The following is a 23,147-nucleotide window of genomic DNA, read 5'->3' as shown; positions in this document are numbered from 1 at the left end:
ACGTGGGAGGATCACGCTATTCCCCCCCAGTTTCCCCCCTCCCGAAAAGGCGCCCTGACTGACCAGAGGAGGCACTAGTGCAGCGACCAGGACAAATACCCACATCCGGCTTCCCACCCGCAGACACGGCCAATTGTGTTTGTAGGGACGCCCAATCAAGCCGGAGGCAACACGGGGATTCGAACCGGCGATCCCTGTGTTGGTAGGCAAAGGAATAGACCACTATGCCACCCGGACGCCCCAATGAATTGTAATTTTACAGCGAATTTGTTCTCTGCATGTAACCCATCCTATTGTATAGGAGCAGTGGACAGCTGCAGCGGCCGGAAACCAACTCCAGTTCTTCTTTCCATTGCCTTGGTCGGTCAGGGGCACAGACAGGAGTATTAACCCTAACATGCATGTCTTTTTGATGATGGGAGGAAACTGGCGCACCCAGAGGAAACCCATGCTGACACGGGGAGAACATGCAAACCCCATATAGAAAGGATCTGGGACGGCCTGGGGTTTGAACCCAGGACCTTCTTGCTTTGAGGCAATGTGCTAACCACTCGACCACTGTGCCGCCCAGTTACACTTGATTACACTTACTTACTTTTACTCTTCTGCTGCTGAGAGGAGAGGCAAAGTCGAACATATCACAGCCAGCAGCTGTTACAGTGAACACTGGAACTGTGCATTTGATAAATCAACTTTGAACTTTAAACTTGAAGTTGGTAACCGCAACAGTGGCACAACAAAGTTTAGTCAAACACTGATGTAATAAGGGAACAATTCATAGGCATTACAGCAAAACGAAAAAAAGAAAAAGAATGAAAGTCATTAATTTTGGTTGGATGGCTTTGAAGGGCCAAAGGTGATGACATGCGTAAATTTGTAATGATGCCATGGTTGCTGTGACGGATAATTTTTAATTTAGCTTTAATATAGAGAGAGGCTTTCCTGCTATGTTTAAAGCTGTGACAACCCTCTGATGGATTCCATTTCATCTGGGTCTGTTTTTAGGGTTTGTAATTATTACACAGGAACTGTCTTCGAACAGAGGTATTTAATATAGACATAAATTCATACACACATCAATTTACAGCAAAAATTGTTAGTAGGCTCCATAGACCTCATGTACATGAAAACACAAACTCAGCAGCATACTGTACAAAATGCAAAGGATGTGCACCTCAGCTTCATTTTATTTGTTCTAAGTCAGATAAAACAATTGGCTAACTTTTTGCATCTGGGAACAAAATGTATGAAATCCATATTGCCTCAGGACCATTAATGGTAAAACCTTGATCTAACTGGGATCCACCAAAAAAAAAGAAAGAAGCCATTTCTCCATTTCATAAAACACTGAATTGGGCAATATCCGTTCTTGTTTGGGTGGCATTTTTGGACTGTGTTGCACTGAATGGACTGTGTTCTTGACTGTTTGTGTGCTTTTTTTTTGCTTGGTTTTCTGTTTTTGGTGTTTTTGGAAATTTGGATATGTTTTTATCTTTTGTGTTGCACTGCTGTGGGCTGGGTGAAACGAAATTTCGTTTCTTTTGTGTGCTCAAGTACATGATGACAATAAATTGTTCTTGATTCTTGTTTATGTGTACAGTGCGTTCATGTTAGTTTTTGAACTAAACAAAGAAGGTTAAATCCCATAAAACTACAGCCTCTTTTGCAAAGTCATAAGTCCAAACTGCAACTTGCATAAATTGTTACAAAACCCTTAACATACACTATTTTGGCGAGCAGTCTCATAGTAACAGTGGGAAGGTTTCAATATACCCAGGTTTATTTGACAAATTCAAGCAGCCAGGTACAGTGCAGTGAGTAGTTTCATCTATATACGCAAGGTGGATTCCTGTTGGAGACTCCATCTAAATAGTGTTGCCCATTTTGTTTGCAAAAAAAAAAAAACGTGGGTGAATGGAAACCTTAAGAATTCAAAGTCTTTTGAACGATAGTCTCACATGAATACAATACAAAAACAAAGGAGCGAAAAATGCTTATGCTGGAAACAAGTAGCTACCAACTTCCTCCTTTAAATGACATATAAATGAATGTAAAGGTGCTGATGCAATGAGTTTATAGACCAGTTAAAATATAGAATGATATCGTGACCTCTTCAATTGTATCAATCAAGTGTATCATTACATCTACATAAAACCTCCTTAAAATAATAAATGACATTGTCGGTTTAGTCAAGCACCTTTTTTGCATAAAAGAAGTATACTAAAATCAATAAAACCCTCTTTTGTTAAAATAAATCTTTGTTGACCCTTTGAAATAACAGTGCTATACTAAAACTACTTCCACTTTCATTATGAAAATGGTTTTGCCCTAAAACTACATGCCTCCGCAGGCTTTCTTGGCTGCAGGGGTAGATGGCACAAATCAAACCAGCCCCATTGTCATCCATAGGGGAGCCACTCCTGTATGATGTTTTTGGCCTCAGCCCATGAAAGTAAGGCCTGCCATGACACTGAAGCCAAGCAGGATGAAGAGGACCTTGAGAAGTTGCCTATCTGAGGAGTTAAGTTCATGGGGAAGGATCTCCAAGAAGGTGATATAAACAAATGTACCTGCAGCCAGACCCTCAAGGACCGCCTGAATCAGAGCCCCGGATTCTAGTTGGGCCTCCGTTACAGCGATGCCGATGGCAATGCCTAAAGGTGACATGATGGCGAAAACCCCAATGTAAGCCACCACCCATAGAGGAGGAACTGCACTTTGGACCAACTTCACAGAAAGGCTGAAAACTATGATACTCTTGTGGACCAGTATGGCAATGCAGATTTCCAACACCTAAAGGAGGGGGGAAAAAACACTTTTCACTATAACCACTTTAACCCTTTTTTTATGCATGCTCAATAATCCAGGTAAGAAAATCAAAGAGAGTTGAATCAGTTCATCTGGACACAATGTTTATTGACAGACATATTTCATCATCATCTAAGTTACCTCTTCAGTCTAAATGGACTGCAGGTATCCCCACCCCTTATAAACAATACAGTTGCATAACGACCGAAACCAACGACCAACGGCCATTGTAACTAGAGTTACAATGGCCATGTGTACTATTCACAAAGGATTTGGGAATGTTGGCAATCAAAGCATTGTAAGATGGTGACAGATGCTATGGGTTCCCCAGTTTCACCTGTTGTGACCAACTTGTATATGGAGGAAGTGGAAAAGAGGGCTCTGATGTCCTATCCAGGAAAACCACCTAGCCATTGGTTCAGATTTTATGGCCTACACCTGGGTTAAAATCAAATCTCAGGATGTACCACATTTCACCGACCACATTAACTCTGTGGACAGTTCACCGGGGAGGATGTGAAAAATGACAGGTCAGCCTTCTTGGACTGTGAAATTGCAATTGGTGATGGGGAACATTTGATTGTTGATGTTTACTGTAAACCTACACATACTGATCAGTACTTAAGGTTTGGCTCTCATCATTCACTGCAGCACAAACTAGGAGTCATCAGGATGCTGTACCACCGAGCTGACAATGTCCCCACCAACACAGCGGCCGGGGAAGGGGAGAAATCCCACATTAAAAAGGCTCTGGTTAAGTGTGGTTATCCTAACTGGGCATTTGTCAAAGCCAGGAGGACGCCCAAACAGTACACTAGCTGATTGAAGAGAGGAAAAGGACAACAGCTGCCTAAGTGTAAACGAGTGATGTTTCCATATGTGGCGGGAGTGGCGGAAAAGTTGAGATGCGTATTCTCCAAACACCACGTCTCAGTTGCTTTCAAACCCCAAAACACACTGCCCCTGAAATTGGCCCACCCCAAGGATCGGGTTCCCCGGCACAAACAGAGCAATGTAGTCTACGCTGTTAAGTGCCAGGAGGATTGCCATGACTTATACATCGGGGAAACCAAACAGACGCTTGCCAAGAGCATGGCACAATACAGAAGAGCTAACACGTCAGGCCAGGACTCCACAGTCTACACCCATCTACAGGACAGTGGCAACGCTTTCAAGGATGAGGATGTGCACATCCTTGATAGGGAGGAACGCTGGTTTAAACAGGGAGTCAAACAGGCCATCTATATGAGAAGAGGGAACAACCATCCCTGAACCAGGGGGGCTAAGAGTACACCTGTTGCCATCTTACAATGCTGGGCTTTCAAACATTACCAAATCCTCTGTGAATAGCACACATGGCCTTTGAAACTCTAGTTAATGGTCACGCATATTATATATGCATATGAAACTGATCGTTAGTTTCAGTCGTTAGGTCACTATATTGTTTATAAGGGCGGGGATACCTGCAGTCAGTTGAGACTGAAGAGGTCACCACTAAATGTATCCAGATGAACTGATTCAACTTTCTTTGAGGATTGGGGAATAGTTGCAATCACAGCATTGTAAAATGGTGACAGACGTACTCTTAGCCACCCCCCCCCCCTCGGTTCAGAGATGGTCGTTCCCTCTTCACATAGGATGGCCTCTTTGACTCCCTGTCAAATGTCAGGAAGGCTGGTTTGAACGGGGAGTCAAAGAGGCCATCTATGTGAAGTAGGGCTGTCAAAACTGGCCAAAAATGACATTCGATTCCTTCTAACAGAACACATAGGTTCGAACCCATTCAAATATATTTTTGCGCATTATGTCCATAAGAGGGCAAAGCAATGATAGACATAACTACTTGTATAGGTGTATTTATTTCAACGTAAACATGCAAGATCTACATACCTACACATTACAAAATAAACAAATAAAATAATGTCCTATACCGCAAAAGACCATGGATCTCTTCCTCTCTCTTGTCCTCTCTCTGAGCAGAAGTGCGAGTGAGCATGTTGAGCACACGTATGACAGCGGTTGTGAGCGATTTATATCTTAGTCGATATTTTTCTTGTAAATATTGTATATAGTGTGTATTGTAGGGTTACTGGTTTGGTGTGTATGGAGGTTTTAGGGGATTTTGTATGTGGGGCGGCGCAGTGGTTAGCGCAGCTGCCTCACAGCAAGAAGGTTCTGGGTTCGAGCCCCGGGGTAGTTCAACCTTGGTGGATCATCCCGGGTCGTCCTCTGTGTGGAGTTTGCATATTCTCCCCGTGTCTGTGTGGGTTTCCTCTGGGAGCTCCGGTTTCCTCCCACAGTCCAAAGACATGTATGTCAGGTGAATTGGCAGTACTAAGTTGTCCTTAGGAATGAATGTGTGTGTGTGTGTGTGTGTGTCGGCCCTGTGATGGCCTGGCGGCCTGTCCAGGGTGTCTCCCCGCCTGCCACCCAATGACTTCTGGAATAGGCTGCAGCATCCCCGCGACCCTGAGAGCAGGATAAGCGGTTAAGACAATGGATGGACGGATAGATGTGTGCGTGTGTGTTTGCGGTTGGCCAGCGTTTGGTCGGCATGCTAGAATGAACAGCGCTGTGGTGATTTTTGTCGATACTGTAGATAAAGCAAAGTGGTTGAAGCAGGCATTGTTCTTAATGACAGTTTCGTGTCAGTATCGCCACCCACCACACTGTCGACAAGAATCATGATTACAAACATTCTGCCATTTCTTACCGATAACTTTTTGATAAGAGAACTGTCGAGATATGGAAAAATAGTGTCATCAATCAGGAAACTCGTCTGGCTGCAAGTCGCTGCCGGTGCAACATGTAGTTTCACACAGACAAAAGGTTCATATGATCTTGAATAAAAAAGACGAAGAACTGAATTTGGTGTTTAAGGTGAAAGTACATTATTTTGATTATCTGATTTTTGTAAACTCTGGGATTTTTAAGTGTTTTGGCTATGGAGGAGAGGGCCATTTGGTTTGGTCCTGAGAAACACTCCTCCTCCGACAAAACGCAAGTGGAGTGAAGAAGTGAGAGGAAACAGAGTAAAACCAGGCAGAGCAGTGAAGAGACAACAGAAAAGGTCCAGACTACAGACTACACTGACAAAACTGAAACACCCAAAAGGAGTGAAAGGTCTGAAAAGAAAAATATATATGATGAAAAAGAGGCACAATTTGAACAGGCAGTGGCATCACACACTACAGGTAGAGCTGCAGAAGGTGTAGTGTTGAGCAGCGATGAGGATTTGATGGAGTAAGAAAAAATCTGTAATGTTCCTGTACCTAAGAGAAAGCAGTCAGCTAAAACGAGTGGCTCTCAAGCCAAAAAGGAACAATAACAGGGGGGAGAGGCAGGCACCAGGTGGTATAAATGTCTGAAGATGAGTTTAAGGAGGAGGATTGTAGTGTAGCTAGCCAGACTCACACTACCTCCCAGTTGTCTGGTGAAACAAAGCAAGAGAACTACGGTGCACGCCAGATTAAGAAATTCTTGCAACAGACAAAAAATGTGAGACATGTCAAAACTGAGGATTTTTCTTTTTGCAGATAACGAACTGTTTCTGTATTCTCGTAAATCCCAGATGAGAAAAAAAGAAAAAGGGTGGCGCAGTGATCAAGAGATGTACAGGTTAAAGAAAATGGTTCTGAAAATCGAACAAGAAATACAGCGTGAAGAGTCAGAAGCAGTATATGACAAATCATTTCCCGTTCTGGTTAATGTTGTTCTTTTATCGTGTATTTTTCTCACATCAGTCTCGATGGCCAATTTCAAAGTCTCTACACTTAATTTAAATGGAGCAAGAGATGTGAGAAAGAGAGCATATCTTTTTGAACTTGTAAAGCTAAAGCTCACTGACGTCACGTTTGTTCAGGAAACACATAGCGATATCATGAATGACACTGACTGTAAGAAGGAGTGGGATGGTGAAGATGTTTTAAATCATTTAAGTAAAACTAGTGGAGGAGTGGCCCCCTCTTTTCTAAAAACTTTCTACCACAATCTTGTGGTAGAAGAAATAGTGAAAGGTAGATTGATGGTAGTTAAGAGCAGAATATGAGTCTTTTATTTGGGTTTTTGTAAATGAATATGCTCCAAATGTAGGGCCTGACAGAGTTCAGTTTTTAACTGACCTCAGTGTGGTTTTAAATGTGGTTACATTGTGTCTTTCTGGATTTAGAGAAAGCATATGACAGGGTGCTGAGAGAGGAGGTGTGGTATTATATGAGGAAGTCGGGAATTGCAGAGAAGTATGTAAGAGTGGTGCAGGATATGTATGAGGGAAGTGTGACAGTGGTGAGGTGTGCGGTTGAAATGACAGATGGGTTAAAGATGGAGGTGGAATTACACTAAGGATCGGCTCTGAGCCCTTTCATGTTTGCAATGATAATGGACAGCTTGACGGATGAGATCAGGCAGGAGTCTCCGTGGACTATGATGTTTGAAGATGACAGTGTGATATGTAGCGAGAGTAGGGTGCAGGTTGAGGCGAGCCTGGAGAGGTGGAGGTATGCACTGGAGAGAAGAGGAATGAAAGTCAGTAGGGGCAAGATGGAATACCTATGCGTGAATGAGAGGGGGACAGTGGAATGGTGAGGATGCAAGGAGTAGAGGTGACAAAGGCATATGAGTTTAAATACTTGGGGTTAACTGTCCAAAGTAATGGGGAGTGCAGAAGAGAGGTGAAGAAGAGAGTGCAGGCAGGTTGGAGTGGGTGGAGAAGAGTGTCAGGACTGATTTGCCACAGAAGGGTACCAGCAAGAGTTAAAGGGAAGGTTTATAAGATGGCTGTGAGACCAGCTATGTTATATGGTTTGGAGACAGTGGCATTGTCGAAAAGACAGGAGGAGGAGCTGGAGGTGGCAGAGTTGAAGATGCTAAGATTTTCATTGGGAGTGGCGAAGAAGGACAGGATTAGGAACGAGTATATTAGAGGGACAGCTCAGATTGGACGGTTTGGAGACAAAGCAAGAGAGGTAAGATTGAGATGGCTTTGACTGTGAAGGAGAGATGCTGGGTACATTGGGAGAAGGATGCTGAATATGGAGCTGCCAGGGAAGAGGAAAAGAGGAGGGCCAAAGAGGAGGTTTATGGATCTGGTGAGAGAGGACATGCAGGTGGCTGGTGTGACAGAGGAAGATGCAGAGGACAGGAAGAGATGGAAACGGATGATCCGCTGTGGCGACCCCTAACGGGAGCAGCTGAAAGTAGTAGTATTAGTAGTTTATTGGTCTGTCTCCATGTATCTGTCCACAACTTTATGGAAAATTGGCTGCAGCAAACGACATGACATTTTCAGGAAGGGTGAGCAATGTCAATGACCTGCTCAAGGTCAAATTTGTTTTCCGGTCATAACTTTGTCAAAAATGGTTCAATTTACTTCAAATCAAAACTATTAAGTTTGAGTTTCTATTTCAAACATGGATGGAAACGGATGATCTGCTGTGGTGACCCCTAACAGGAGCAGCCGAAAGTAGTAGTAGTAGTGTGGTTTTATATCAGTGTGGGCCTGAAGAAGTTTTATTTCTGGGAGGGGATTTTAGCTGCACAGAAAATGACAATGTAGACAGGAATAATATTGAACCTCATGCTGCCTCCAGATGTGCAATCAAACAGTTGACAGTAACTCATAGTTTATTTGATGTGTGGAGAGAGATGCATGAGGACGTTAGACAGTACACCTGGGTTCATAGTAAAGAAAAGTCATTTACTATGGCACAATTGGATCGTTTTTTTTGCTTTTAGGGATCATTTTAGTATTTTTAACGAATGCAGGATTATGCCTGTACATTTTTCAGATCACTCAACGGTGACATGCAATGTTTTTATTGCACAAGTCAAAAAAAAGTCTGTTTACTGCCATTTTAACACCGCTCTGTTACTAGATACACATTTCACAGAAACTTTTCTATTTTTTTGGAATATTTTCAAAACTAGGAAAAGGGAGTTTACATCATTGAAACAGTGGTGGGATTGTGGGAAGGTAGAGATTAAGCAGCTTTTTCAACAGTACACTCTCAATGTCTCTTATGACATTACCAAATTTGTGAGTGCTCTAGAGATTGAAATAGTGGAGCTGCAGAGTTCTGCATGGTCCACAGGAAACTGAGGCTGCTTTGAAGACCTCAAGTCTAAAAAAGCCTTGCTGTGGTTACCTTGCTGGGTGCTAAGGTACAGGGGGTGTGGATTTTTACTCTCTTGTGTACAGCAGTGAGTACACCAATTGAGTCCTTCTGCAGTAGGCTGCCCAGAATCTCAGAGGAGACCAACAAGGAGTAGCGGGGTCCTCTGAGCTGCAGGAGAGCTGGCGTCCAGTGTCCAGTCTCTCTTCTGTGTGCAGATTAGAAGCGGCTTTCCAGAGTCCTGTCCAACAGACTGAAGAAGGTGATGGATCAGGTCAACTATCGGACCTAAACATACTGTGTGCCTGGCAGGTCCATTGTTGACAATGTGTCACTAATTCGGGATGTTTTGGAAGTCTCTGGCTCATTGGACTTTGATGCTAGTCTGGTTTCTTTAGATCAGGAAAAGGCTTTTGACTGGGTTGAGCACCAATACCTTTGGAAAGTGTTAGAAAGGTTTGGCCTCAGCCTTGGATTTATTGCCAAGATTAAGGTTTTGTACGAAGCTATTGAGAGTGTACTGAAAATTAATGGTGTTTTGAGTAAACCTTTCAAAGCATCTAGAGGTATAAGACAAGGCTGCTCAATGTCGGGTATGCTCTATGTGCTTTCAATCAAACCCTTGTTGCACAATTTTCACTCATATTTGTGGTCTGTTTTTACCTGATTTTAACACACTAATTGTTTTATCTGCACATGCAAATGATATAGTTGGCATTGTAAAGAATCAAGATGATGTCAATTTGGTTGGAAAAATTGTGAAATGTTTTTGGAATTGCTCAGCCACTAAAGTAAATTGGGCAAAAAGTAAAGCTTTAGTGGTTGGAAAGTGGTCTGCAGGTCTCCCTTAGCTGCCAGGAGGACTAAATTGGAAGAGGGGAGGTTTCAAGTACCTAGGAGTGTTTCTAGGTGATGGCCAGACTTGTTGGGAAAAACTAGGAGGGGGTGATGGAAAAGGTGGAGGGGAGATTACAAAAGTGGAGATGGCGGTTGCCACAGATGTCTTACAGAGGAAGCGTTTTACTTGTTAATAATGTGGTGGCCTCCATCCTCTGGCACAAGCTTACATGTATGGAACCCCTGCTAGGTTGCTACAAAAAGTACAGTCTATTCTGGTGAACTTTTTTTGGAATAAACTGCACTGGGTGCCACAGAGTGTACTATACCTACCAAAAGAGGATGGAGGACAGGATTTAATGCATCTAGAGAGCAGAGTAGCCACATTTAGATTACAGATTATACAGCGTTACATCATGGGGACTGATGATATGCTGTGGAGACCTCTTATGAGCATTATTTTAAAGAAGGTACAGGGTTTGGGTTTAGACGCCTCTTTGTTTCTGCCACCTTTCTATCAAGGACTGTTTAGAGCCTGGACTCTTTTTAAGTGGTGCAGACTGGAGCCTAAAGCATCTCTGTTTTGGCTCCTGGAAGAGCCTTTAATCCATGGGGCCAGGCTGGACGTTAAGGATGACAGCAAACTTGGTCTCAACTGGAGGCTATGCTCAGCTGGAACTGTTAAACTGAAGCACATAGTCGGATGCTGCAGGTCTGAAGCTTCTTGACACAGAGGCAATAGCTTCACTGCTGGGCTTGAGGTCAAGCCAACATACTAGGGACATTCTTCTGAATGCATGAACTAAAAGACTCACCACTGAGGAACTGGACATGCTGCAGGACTATGCCATTGGCACTGAGACTCCTGATAATGGAGATCCTTTCCCCGAGTTGGGTCTCCAAATGGACCAGACTGGACTAACGGGACCTTTGCTGGTCTCTAATTTGGCTACTAAAATGGATCGTTACATGTTAGATCGCAAAGTCTTGTACAAGTGTTGTGTTGTAGCCACAAACAAAAGAATGCTGAATGAGAGAAAGAACACTGTATGCAGAACAAAGTTAAAAGGGGCAGATGATTGTAAACCAGTGTGGAGGGTGCTATATAAAGCCTGCTGAACAAAAAGTCAAGTAACCTGCAGTGGTGGATCTACAGGGAGCACTGGCAGTCAATACCTTCATTTCTAAAATAAATCCAACTGTTTCTGTTAAGTGTCCTTTCTGTCAGTTGCCAGAGACAATTTTTCATTATCACTTGGAATGTGAAAGACTTCAGGTGCTTTTTGAAGCTCTACAAACCATACTCTTACCCTGTAAAGAAAAACTGAATGAAATTGTTTTTATCTTTGGCGCTGGGTAAAAGAGGAAGGATGCAGAAAAGTGCCAACTTCTACATTTTGTAGTGGGACAAGCTAAGCTATCAATTTATGGAAGTAGGAAGTCAAATTAGTAATGGTTCAGGAGAAGATTCACTTCCTTTGTTCATTGCACGGGTGAAGGTGAGAGTTGGAGTGGATTTCAGATTCTTTACCCTAATGAACAACTTAAATGAATTCATTGCGCAGTAGTGTTTTACTACAGCCATTTGTTCAGTTAGTGAGATGCAACTGGTGTTTAATTCTGTTTTTGCATAATGTTTTTTTTAACACTTTGTGAGTCTTGTGACTTGAACCACTTTTTAAATTTCAAGCATCTTTTACTATTGCTAATTCTATTCAAGTATTATTCGTTTTCTATGATAGACTTTTCTGTGCATTCATTTTTTTCTCAGTTGTTTTTGCATGAAAAAAATCTGTGTCCATCTTTTGTCTTTGAATCAATCTGGGGTTCTGTGATGAAAGATTAACTCTTTTTTGGCCGTATTAATGTAAAGGAGTGACCATTAATGTTGTAGAAAAGATGTGTCATTGTTAAAGCTTGTTTCTTTTCAAAGAGTGGTTTTAAATTCTAAAAAAAAAAAAGATTCTCTCTGTCTTGATTTTTGAATTGATGCAGAGTTGTATGATGGAAGATGAACTCTTATTTTGGATGTGTTAATGAAAAAGAGTTACGTCTATTAAATATTGTAAAATAGATGTGTCAATGTTAAAGTTTCGTTTTATGTAAAATACAGAGTTGTTTAAAATTGAAAAAAAATCTCTCTCTGTCTCTCTGCACTGTGGTTAGTGCTAGAGTGAGAAATGAGAACGCACTGTCTCTTGGAGTGAGATGAATGATTTGTAGTAGATTTGTTATTTGATAACCTAATTTTTATACAGATTAGGTTATATTCATACTGGTTTAAATAACCACCCCCCCTTTTCTCCCTAGTTGAACTTGGCCAGTTACCCCACTCTTCTCAGCACTCCCAGTCGCTGCTCCACTCCCTCTGCCGATCCGGGGAGGGCTGCAGACTACCACATGCCTCCGCCTATATATATATGGAGTCGCCAGCCGCTTATTTTCACCTGACAGTGAAGAGTTTTGCCAGAGGGACGTAGCGCATGCGAGGATCACTCTATTCACCCCCCCCCCCCCGCGAACAGGCGCCCCGACCAACCAGAGGAGGCACTAGTGCAGCGACCAGGACACACATCCACATCAGGCTTCCCACCCGCAGACACGGCCAATTGTGTCTGTAGGGATACCTGACCAAGCCGGAGGTAAGACGGGGATTCGAACAGTCGATCCCTGCATTGGTAGGCAACGAAATAGGGCGCTACGCTACCCCGATGCCCTTTAAATAAACAATTTGATAGTATTTTTCCATCTTTGCTGGGCAAGAGTGAAAGTGATGTGTGACTCCTGTCCATCATGCAGCACATGCAGTGCAGCATCCAAAGCCCTCGCGAGACAGACAGCCACAGTAGCGCTTCTTCCCCCCACACAAATAAATGTGAATTTTCACACTCGAATGTCTGTTTTTTTTTTTTTACACTTCGGTTATATATTCGAATTTGGAATATTAATTGACAGCCCTAATGTGAAGTTGGGACTGACCATCACTGAACGGGGGGGGGGGGCAAGAGTACATCTGTCACCATCTTACAGTGCTGTGATTACAACCATTCCCTAACCCTCTGTGAATAGTACACATGGCCATTGTAACTCTAGTTAATGGTTACGCCTATTTGCACATGACACTGATTGTTGGTTTCAGTCGTTATGCCACTGTATTGTTTATAAGGGTGGGGATACCTGCAGTCTCTTGAGACTGAAGATGTCACTTAGATGAGTGATGATGAAACGTTTCTCTCAATAAACGTTGTGTCCAGATGAACTGATTTCAACTTTCTTTGATACCATCTTAAATCACTTCCCCTCAATGGTCTATTGATTATTAATTAGCTTGAATAGTCAGTCAAAGGAAATTTAAAAGCCCAGTATTTACAGCTCTGACTGAACATCAATGGGTGATTAATTAACTGGGAAAACTGACTGCTGGTTTTAGATTAAGTCAGTGAACTCAAAACAGGATCCACCGCCTACGGGACACCTCCTCATGTTAGGGAAGTAGAATCAGCTGACAGGCTGTGTAATTGAGCAATTCAGCAGAAGAGAGGCAGCTGATAGAAATTAGCTTCCTTCTCTTGTTTTTCTCCCTGCATCAATTTCTACTTTGCAATTCATGATGGGAAAACTACGCCAGATCAGGGGTTGCAGTATCAAAGTGACATGGATTAGCTGATATGTACTGGCCGAACACACAAAGTACACCACAAGACAAAAAAAATCACATGAAGAACATGGAATGTCCTGAGGGGATACTGATAACATGGTCTGGATAGTGAGACACTGTCCCATGATTAGGAGGGTCAAAGATTTTATTCCCATGATGGCAAAAATTCATTCATTCATTCCTGTCAAAGTAACTTCAACCTAGTTACTGACCCTTACACACATGTACGGCTACGGCAGCTCTCTGATCCTGTTGATTACACACTCGTCTGTTTGTATTCAGTGTTGTTGCATGTTTGCGAGAATTCATTCAGGATGTTTTGTGCTTTCCCATGTGTATGTAATGCAGGCCATGTAGGCTACTGGAGCAAATATTGCCTTCATGATGGAAAATGTAAAAGTTAAGTAAAATGACTAATATTACTTAGGTTGACTGGCGGAGTCTGTGCAAAAAGGAGAATGCTGACTCCACACATCTAATTTCAATTCTCCTTTCAGATTATACCATTAATGCCAAATAGGATAAATCTTCCCTCAGTTCTTTGTCTGGCATTTTATGGAGGAAACCCTGATGTATGTGTGCGTGCGTGTGTGTGTGTGTGTGTGTGTGTGTGTGTGTGTGTGTGTGTGTGTGTGTGTGTGCGGATATGCAAAGTAATAAATTCCTGATTAATCTTTGTGCAACATGTATTCTTGTAGCTCTGAGTTTCTAAGAAAAAATCTGGAAACTTGACTAAACACTCACATGTACAGTGAAATTCCAATGAGGTTACAACATGGTTTTTAATTTTTATTCTTACCTTGGAATCAGTGTTTTGTAGGCCTATGGCCAGGCCCTCAAACATCGAGTGGAGGGAGAGAGACAGGAAAAGGATGAATGAACGGAAGGAAGAGTGAGCGTGAAAGTCGACATGGATATGTTGCCCACTAGCCTCCAGATCTTGATTATGGGATAGCCCATGCACGCTGCTGTTGGTCTGTATCAGGGGAGCCCTTTCATCATGAGTCCCCGCTGAATTCCGGCAGTTGAGGACAATCCTCTCAATAATGAGGACAAAGAAGAAACCAGCGGCAATGATGAACTCTGGAAGGGGGAAGCTGGTCTGTTTGGGACAGATTTAGAAATAAAACTCAGTTTTTTTTTAAATTAGTTTTTTTGTTGTTGCATTTATTGGCTAGCTGAGAGTGAAGCAGAGGACAGGAAACAACAGGAGAGAGAGATGAGTATGACATGCAACAAAGGTCCCTGGCTGGAGTTGAACCAGGGATGTAGCGATTAGGTGATATGCACCCTAACTATTCAGCCAATGGGGCGCCCCCAACACTCAGTTTCTTTACAGCAAATGCAGATTCACTCTGATGAGGGCAAAGGGGAGGAAAACACAGATTTTAAACAGGCTCCACCACTTGTGAATGATTTCATTCCTCTAGATGGTGTATCTGTGAGGACCTTGACACACCCTGACTGTGTCAGAGAAATCATAAAATCTTAGACCTACCTCCACCCTCTTAGACTCTAACACATCGTTGATGTCCGACAGGTAATCAGGAATAATGTCAAGCAGACATGCAGCTAAGAAGACACCTCCGGCAAAACAGCTGATCAAACTCAGAACAATGCCGTGGTTTTCTGCAAAGGAAACAGAAAAGGCACCTCTTTATAGATCGACATATAGCCAAGAAAAACAAATGTGCAATAGGAAAACTTTTGTTTGTATTATGAATAGAGCTCATGGCTATGCAGTAGCACTGAGGTACAAGTGAGGTGAAAATTGATTAATATTGGCTGTGTTGTTCTGCTCAAGTGTGGTATGCTCATGAACCAGTAAAAAGGCTAAATCAGATAGTTTATTTTTTATCTACAATTTATTTACTTTTGATTTAGTTCTATCTACCTTTAATACACAGTTTTCTTACAAATAGGCAAAAATAAACTAAGGTTCAGTTGGCCAAAAGAAGGGGGATCAAAAAATAATTTCTGCCATTTCCACATACACAAGCTGAATGGTTAATAAGTCATTATTAAAGTTCTTACCATAGGTTAGACTTTTACAGACGAACGATAATGTAACAAGCATGTTATCAACACACACTTCAGTGAAATTAACCGATGGCAGCAATTAAGACTTGAACACCCCACAAGTTTCGCTTCCATTTTGGATTCAAAATGCCTGAGCAAGTCTAAAAGACATATTCACCATCATGTTAAGGCTGCCTGTGGTTTAACTTAAATGGAATGTGACAAGCACTTGGGGGCCTTTAAGCCTCTGGCTTATGCACTATCAGGTGACTCCAGCCCTTCAGGAAATTTCATTTGATTGTAAGGCAGTGGTTCTTAAAGTGGGGTCTGCGACCCATAGCCAGGGGGTCCACGAAATAATTTACTATAATTAACAAAATTGTGCTATATCAATAAATAGTGCATATCTACAGATGAGGTCCATTTGCGCCAATAAAATAAGCATATTGTGTCCATTACTCCCACCCAGTGGGAGTAAGTGGTATTGACATAATTCAAATAGAAATGTTTGTATATCACTATGAAACAAGTCTGAAGTAGTTAGGCTGAACATTTTTAGAACACAAACAGTTCCAATGGCACCTTGTAACGTTGCTTAGAAAGGTGCGATATAGATAAATATTATTAGTATCTAAGAGTACTAATGGTAGTAAACATATGCTTAATCGGTGTTAGGATTATGAGGGGGTCCTTAGATAATTTGCACCCCTATAAGGGGTGCCTGCCCCCCAAAAGTTCCGAGAACCCCTGTTGTAAAGGCTAAGAAATACTGAAACATGATGTATGAAACAATGTTCCTAATATCCATTACTATAAGCAAATGGGGCCAAATTGCAGTCAAAGCTGACCAAGCTATTACTACATCATCCCAATGGTAGAACAGTGTGTTTAATAGTATACATTTGAGAGTTAAATGGGTAAAACAGGGGAGGTGAATATATACAAGTGCTTATAGTTAAAAGATGGCAAAACAACGTCTCTTGACTCAACCCCAATAACAAACGTTATTCTATACCCCGTATCTGCAACGTTGTGATAGAAATCAAACAGCACCAGTGTACCCACCTGTCCCGTTTGCTGCCCTGAACCATTTCACCCGAGCAGGAATGAATCCAAAGAGAAGTGTTAACAACAACAAACCAAAGAGAGCTCCTATCTTAACCTGCAGCAAATATTCCATATCGACTCTTGAGCTGGCGGTAGAGGAGTGACTTTAGCCTCAAGTCATCTATCTCTCAAGATACAACATGCGAGCGACCACGAGACCAGCTGATCTGTCCTTCTGCATGCATTGTGCTTCGTTTTGAAACGTGTTTCCTGGTACTTCAGTTTCAATATTAGTAAGCAAAGAGTCCGCAGGCACCGGGAAATTCTCCGTTGCTCCAATAGTCATGTCGGCGAAAACAGGAAGTCTCGCGCATGCGCACATCTCCATAGCAAAACAGCCAGAGCGTTGTGGATCGCAAAATTAATGTAATTACGTATATAATCACCATAAAAAAATACAAAAATCTATTCACTCATCTCAACGGTTAAACAATGCCAGTTTTAAATTTCTCAAGCTAGATAATATCAGCATCAAATAATCCCGCGCTTTCGCCACTTTTCATCTTTCAACGCGTTTGAGGCGTTTCAAAAACAAAGTGCTCTCTAAATGACTTCTTTAAAAAAAAGCCTTATCTGCATAAGGACATGTTAGTAAAAAATAAACGGAAACAGTCTACAGTTGACTTCTTAGTGAGTTTTATCTCTGTTAGTCTTCTTCATGTGACCCACACACCAGAACAATCTCTACCATATTGCTGTCATCCAAAGGTAAACGGCAAGTATGGCTGTTCATCGCATGAAATATAGCAACCTGTGATAGTGAAGTACACCTGGATAAAGTGAATCAGGGAAACTTAACTGACTAAATAGTAACACAATTTTTATTAATGGAAATATTGCTATAAAAAGTGTGACCCCCTCTTTCACCCATCTATCTACCCTGTAGCCTGCACCCAAGTGGCTATTTCTTTGCAAAGAAATGGCACCGGCTTTAGGGCGTTCATTTCCGAGGAAATATTTATGCAAAGTTCGTCATCAGGCGAGCGAAAAAGACACAATGAACCCAACATTATTTAACCACAGTTTCACTAATGTCATGTAATCGTGAATATTGAATTTAAAATCATTTTTATAATTATCATCAGAAGTAGTAGCGGTTTTTGGAATAGTAACAGAGGTAGTAGTAGAAGTAGTAGCAGTGGCGACAAAAGTAATCTTTACTGCAATAGATGGCGCTCACTGACAAAAGCTCACAAATAACGCGACAACATATTTGATGACGCAATTTATCTGCGCCGGATATGTTGTCTGTCAATGTAAATGCTGATGTGTTACAAGGTATAACGGCGCTGTGAAGCTTCTCTCATTCATGTTGATGAAACACTTATTGAAAAACTTGGATACGACATAAGTAGATGTCAGAGAGGAAATATAACGCTGCCTTGAAGCGAAGAATAGTTGCACAGCGTCGTTGGGCGAATGGCGGTAGGTAATTCAGTCACAAGCATGCAGCCGACAGTGACAGTTTGACAGGCTGTATGATCACCCTTTATCTGAAGATCCCATGTTTCTTTAAAACCTGATCACACGCTCCTATGTTACTGTACCCAGCCCAAAGGGAAAGTTGGCACCAAAGGCAAGAAGCAGATCTACGAGGAGAACGAGGCGACTCTGAAATTCTACACGAGAGTCATTCTCGGAGCTAATGTAAGACACTTGTCTGTCTGTCTGTCTGTCTGTCTGTCTGTCTCTTTTATTATGATTTGAGAGTGCCAAGCTGGTTGGCTAATACTTTTTTCATTGTTTCGTATGTTGACACAGGAGAAAAGTGATCAGATGACTGCAAGTTCAAATGCAGACACTGCAGAGAATGTTGCTTCAATATATGCAAAAAACTAATAATGATTTCTGAATTCCAATCTAACACCTTGATGTTGAATGAAAAGTCTGTTATCAGTTACGTCTGTTCAAAGGTCAGAAGCCAAAAGTTCTGTTTTTGGCTCAATCCACGTTTAAAGATCAGATTTCCAGATGCAGTCTACTATTGAGGTATTGAATACTCTGAATTATATATAGGCTGCGTCGTTGTAATCCATTGGTTTAACTACCATGGTGGAATGATTTAAATTTATGTAATGTCATGATTGTGCCTCTAATCCATCCATTATCCAAACCGCTTATCCTGCTCTCAGGGTCACAGGGATGCTGTAGCCTATCCTAGCAGTCATTGGGCGGCAGGCGGAGAGAAACCCTGGACAGGCCGCCAGGCCATCACAGGGCCATATATATATATATATATATACATACAAATGTATGTATATACACACATTTCAAATAATCAAATAAAGTTGAATCAGTTCATCTGAACACAGCGCTTTTTGCCATCACTCATCTAAGTGACCTCTCAAGTCTAAACTGTCTGAGTTATCCCCACCCTTATAAACAATACAGTTGCATTAAATACAGTTGCATTACAGCCGAAACCAACGACCAGTTTCATAAACGAATAGGCGCTACCATTAACTAGAGTTTCAATGGCCATGTATACTATTCACAGAGGATTTGGGAATGTTTGAAATCACAGCATTGTAAGATGGCGATAGACGTACTCTTAGCCCCCCCTCGGTTCAGGGATGGTCGTTCCCTCTTCACATAGATAAGAGTACATCTGTCACCATCTTACAATGCTGTGATTGCAAACATTCCCAAATTCTCTGTAAGTAGCACACAGGCTAATGAAACTAGTTAATGGTCACGTCCATATTTGCATATAAAACTGATTGTTGGTTTCGGTTGTTATGCCACTGTATTGTTTGTAAGGGTGGGGATACCTGCATTCAGTTTAGACTGAAGAGGTCACTTAAATGAGTGATGAAGCGTTTCTCTCAATAAACGTGTCCAGATGAACTGATTCAACTTTCTGATTTTCTTACCTGGGTTATTGAGCATGCATAAAGACACTATTTCAAATAAGTTGTCTCAAAGCATTACTCTATGCTCAGATGTGATCATGTACCTGATGTTTATATTATCTTTCGTTGTAATACAGTGAAAGACAATATCATCAACATTGGAACTCTTGACATTTTTTGAAATTTGTTTTTATTCTCTCCTGGCATGTATGTCGGTAAATCCTACAATCATTTAATGTTGCCACTTTTTCCCTATATCAATTCTAATGTTTGCAGCAATGTTAACTGCATTGCAAATTATATGCAGGTGTTTTTGAAGGCTACATTGCATGATTGACTTTATGCATGCTCAATAGTCCAGGTAAGAAAATCACAGAAAGTTGAATCCTATGCAAACTGTCGAAACCATTAACTAGAGTTACAATGGCAATGTGCACTAGTCACAGAGGATTTGGGAATGTTTGCAATCACAGTGAAGAGGGAAAGGCCATCACTGAACCGGGGGGGGGGGGGGGTCAGCTCCTCCGTGACTAGTACACACAGGGATAGAATACACAGAAGACTGAAGAGGTCACTTAGTTGAGTGATGAAACGTTTCTCTCAGTAAACATGTCCAGATTAACTGATTCAACTTTCTGTAGGTACTGTAGGTACTGACTGTAGGTATCCTTCAGTTTAGACTGAAGATGTCACTTAGTTGAGTAATGAAACGTATCTGTCAATAAACACTGTATCCAGATGAACTGATTCAAACTGCTTTGATTTTCTTACCTGGATTGCTGAGCATGCATAAAGACATTTGTGCACCTTATTCATATCTTGCATTTCTTGAAAACAAATTGAGTTTGTTAACATTACAGGGCGAGCCTTGCAAGACAGACCAATATTGTGAGTCCATCACATTCATCTTATCCCTAGAGTAAGATTAATGTGATCAACTCCCAAGACCAGTTTGGCATGTAAAGCTGTTACAGAGCAGTTCAGCGACTACACTTTTGATTTGTTTTGGCCTTTTCCATTTTTAGCCAATGTAATATGGTCCCTCAGGGACAAACTTGTTTATTTTGAGTTTGTTTTCAGTTTTAGACCTCATTAATGTTGAGCCTTTGCTTACTGGAGAGATATGCCTAGTCATTCAGCACAGCGTTATGTTTCATTTACAAATATTTACCCAGTATGTGTATGACACACATTTTCTGGTAGATGTTACCCAGTGAAATAGTAAAAAAAACAAAAACAAAAGCTCAGTTTCCTAAGACTGTTTTCATTCTAATTATCTTTTATCTTCACTCTGACAACCTCTAATGGAAAGGTAAAGTCAGATAGGAAGGATGGGGTGGATAGAGGGAGAGGAAGACATGCAACAAAGGTCCTGGGTTGGATTTGAACTCAGGATGTTGCACTTAGGCCTGAGCCAACATGGTGTGCATTAATTGGCAGAGCTGCCAGGACACCTCCTGGGAATGGTTTGATGATAGCATCGTAGCCCTGCAACTACAAATACATTTGTGTGGGTTTCTGGCCTGATGTGATAATTCTATGATTAATTTACTCATAGCTCTTTCAGTTTCAATGATGTGTTTTTCCTCCACAGGCAATATATGCTGCTATAAATCTTTTGGTTTTCTATAGTTCATCCACTTTATGGACATGGGTGAGTGTACTCCATTAGGTGTATCATATAATGACTTGCATAAGGCTAAGGCCCACAAACAAAATTTTTACCACCCTCCACTGTTGATTACTTGCTTGATGTTCTTTGGCTCCTGTCACTTCTAGTTGCTACTTGCCTTTGCACTGGCAGTATATGTTGGGAGTTACCGCTCCATGTCTGCCGTGGCCAAGCCTGCGTTTGCTGAGGATGGGAGTCTTTTAGATGGAGGAATCGATTTGAATATGGAACAGGGAATGGCAGAGTAAGTATTCCACAAAATTTGAATGGAATTTGATAAAAATCTGAAACAGCAGTGTTGTTTTATTGCCAAAGACAACAGCATAGCTTCACCAGTCGTTTAAGATGCTTTCTGGCTCTCTGGTCTTAGGCACCTTAAGGATGTCATCTTGCTCACTGCCATAGTACAAGTACTCAGCACCATCACCTCCTACTTCTGGTATCTCTGGCTGCTGGTGAGAGCTTTTGTCTTTTATTACAGCCACAGAGCTGGGATTCTTTCTGTGACCTGATTGTTAACTCCCATGACAATTTTCCATTTTCCATTTGCACATGTAGTTCTCGACGAACCTATTGTTATTCCTGATTTTTCTGTCCAATTCTTTCCGCATCGTTTCCCTTTTTATGATCCTCGCTCTTTTCATATCCGCCTGTCTGTCTGTACTAGGCCCCTGCCCGTGCACTGCACCTCCTATGGGTAAACTTTCTGGGTCCTTGGTTTTCAGCTGAGAGCCCTGCAGCACAGGAGGAAGTGAATGAGAAGAAACAAAGACGGCAAGAACGCAGGCAAATGAAGCGATTCTGATCCCCCTGAGGAGACTTCGCATTATTTTTATAAACAGTTGAATATACCCAGGAACTCAGATAAGTTATTCAGGATTAAATTTTGATATGTACTTTAAAGATGAGATCAAATCAGATGCTGTGAGGAACCTTGTTTTCTTTTTTGTTTTTCCATCTACTTTCTCCTGAAATCCACTTAGTTCATGTCATAGTCCAAAGGCTGCACAAGGCGGCTCTGTTCTTTTGCTTCGGCCGCCGTGACACTCCTAGTGACCTCCACCATAAACTGTAGTTTTCTCATTAGTTACTTTCACCAATTAACTACTAAAAATTGACGGATAAACTTTTCTTTCAGACGTACTGGCAGCGATTAAATTAAGCTCACATGTGTGCCTCAGATCAGCTCCATCTAATGAAAGCTTGTTTTTGAGAAATGGGTGTACAGAAGGTCAAAATACTTCAGTTTATACTTTTCATGTGCATTACAAAAGAATTGTAATTACATTACTTGGTTGCATAAAAGCAAGGAAGAAATATTAAATACTCTATGTAGTTTTTATTAAAGCTGATTGTGGCAATTTTACCGGTCGTCACAAAAAAAGAAAAGAAAACTAATGCGTCAAAATCTCTTAAACAGAGGCATGATCTTTGTCCCAGCTCTTAAATTCTGCTTAAACTTACCTTGGCAATGCATAGGTACTGTCAAAGTACAAAATGTACATCTTTATTTAATTACATTTACATTTATTGTACATTTAATCAAAATTTAAGTACATTATATAAGAAAATGTTTGTTTCATTTCTATACTTTCGGTGTTACCACCATAATAAAGGAAATTGGTAAATACATTGAAAACTGCCATGGTTTATCAACCTAAAACATCTTCCCTACTAATTACAGACCATACTGTGCAAAACGTCTTAGGCACCCTAGATTTTTTTATTTTATTTTTTTGGCTTTCCCCCCCTTGTATCCGACCAATTACCGCACTCTTCCGAGCCGTCCCGGTTGCTGCTCCATCCCCTCTGCCGGTCCGGGGAGGGCTGCAGACTACCACATGTCTCCTCGGATACATGTGGAGTCGCCAGCCGCTTCTTTTCACCTGAAATTGAAGAGTTTTGCCAGGGGGATGTAGCACACGGGAGGATCACGCTATTCCCCCAGTTCCCCCTCCCCCCTGATCAGGCGCCGCGACCGACCAAAGGAGGCGCTAGTGCAGCGACCAGGGCACACACCCACATCTGGCTTGCCACCTAAAGACACGGCCAATTGTGTCTAGGGTTGCCGGACCAAGCCGGAG

General features: G+C 41.7%; 2 protein-coding genes across 2 annotated transcripts; one reads left to right on the top strand and one right to left on the bottom strand.

Moving 5' to 3' along the window:
- Window positions 1–1,033: 1,033 nt before the first annotated feature.
- On the bottom strand, window positions 1,034–16,800 carry slc39a1 (solute carrier family 39 member 1). The gene is made up of 4 exons (XM_056278812.1): window positions 16,498–16,800; window positions 14,912–15,042; window positions 14,213–14,515; window positions 1,034–2,793 (listed from the first exon to the last, which is right to left on the bottom strand). Exons 1-4 carry the CDS (start codon window positions 16,610–16,612, stop codon window positions 2,440–2,442), a joined length of 903 nt encoding a protein of 300 aa, XP_056134787.1. The 5' UTR covers window positions 16,613–16,800; the 3' UTR covers window positions 1,034–2,439.
- Window positions 16,801–17,788: 988 nt separating this feature from the next.
- tmem208 (transmembrane protein 208) lies at window positions 17,789–22,689 on the top strand. The gene is made up of 6 exons (XM_056278993.1): window positions 17,789–17,964; window positions 18,091–18,186; window positions 20,986–21,045; window positions 21,171–21,307; window positions 21,434–21,518; window positions 21,731–22,689. The coding sequence occupies exons 1-6, from the start codon at window positions 17,959–17,961 to the stop codon at window positions 21,866–21,868; spliced, it is 522 nt and encodes a 173-aa protein (XP_056134968.1). The 5' UTR covers window positions 17,789–17,958; the 3' UTR covers window positions 21,869–22,689.
- Window positions 22,690–23,147: the final 458 nt, after the last annotated feature.

Source organism: Lampris incognitus, chromosome 4, assembly GCF_029633865.1.
Source record: "Lampris incognitus isolate fLamInc1 chromosome 4, fLamInc1.hap2, whole genome shotgun sequence".
Lineage (NCBI taxonomy): Eukaryota > Metazoa > Chordata > Actinopteri > Lampriformes > Lampridae > Lampris > Lampris incognitus.
This window is presented reverse-complemented; position numbering and strand designations above follow the sequence as displayed.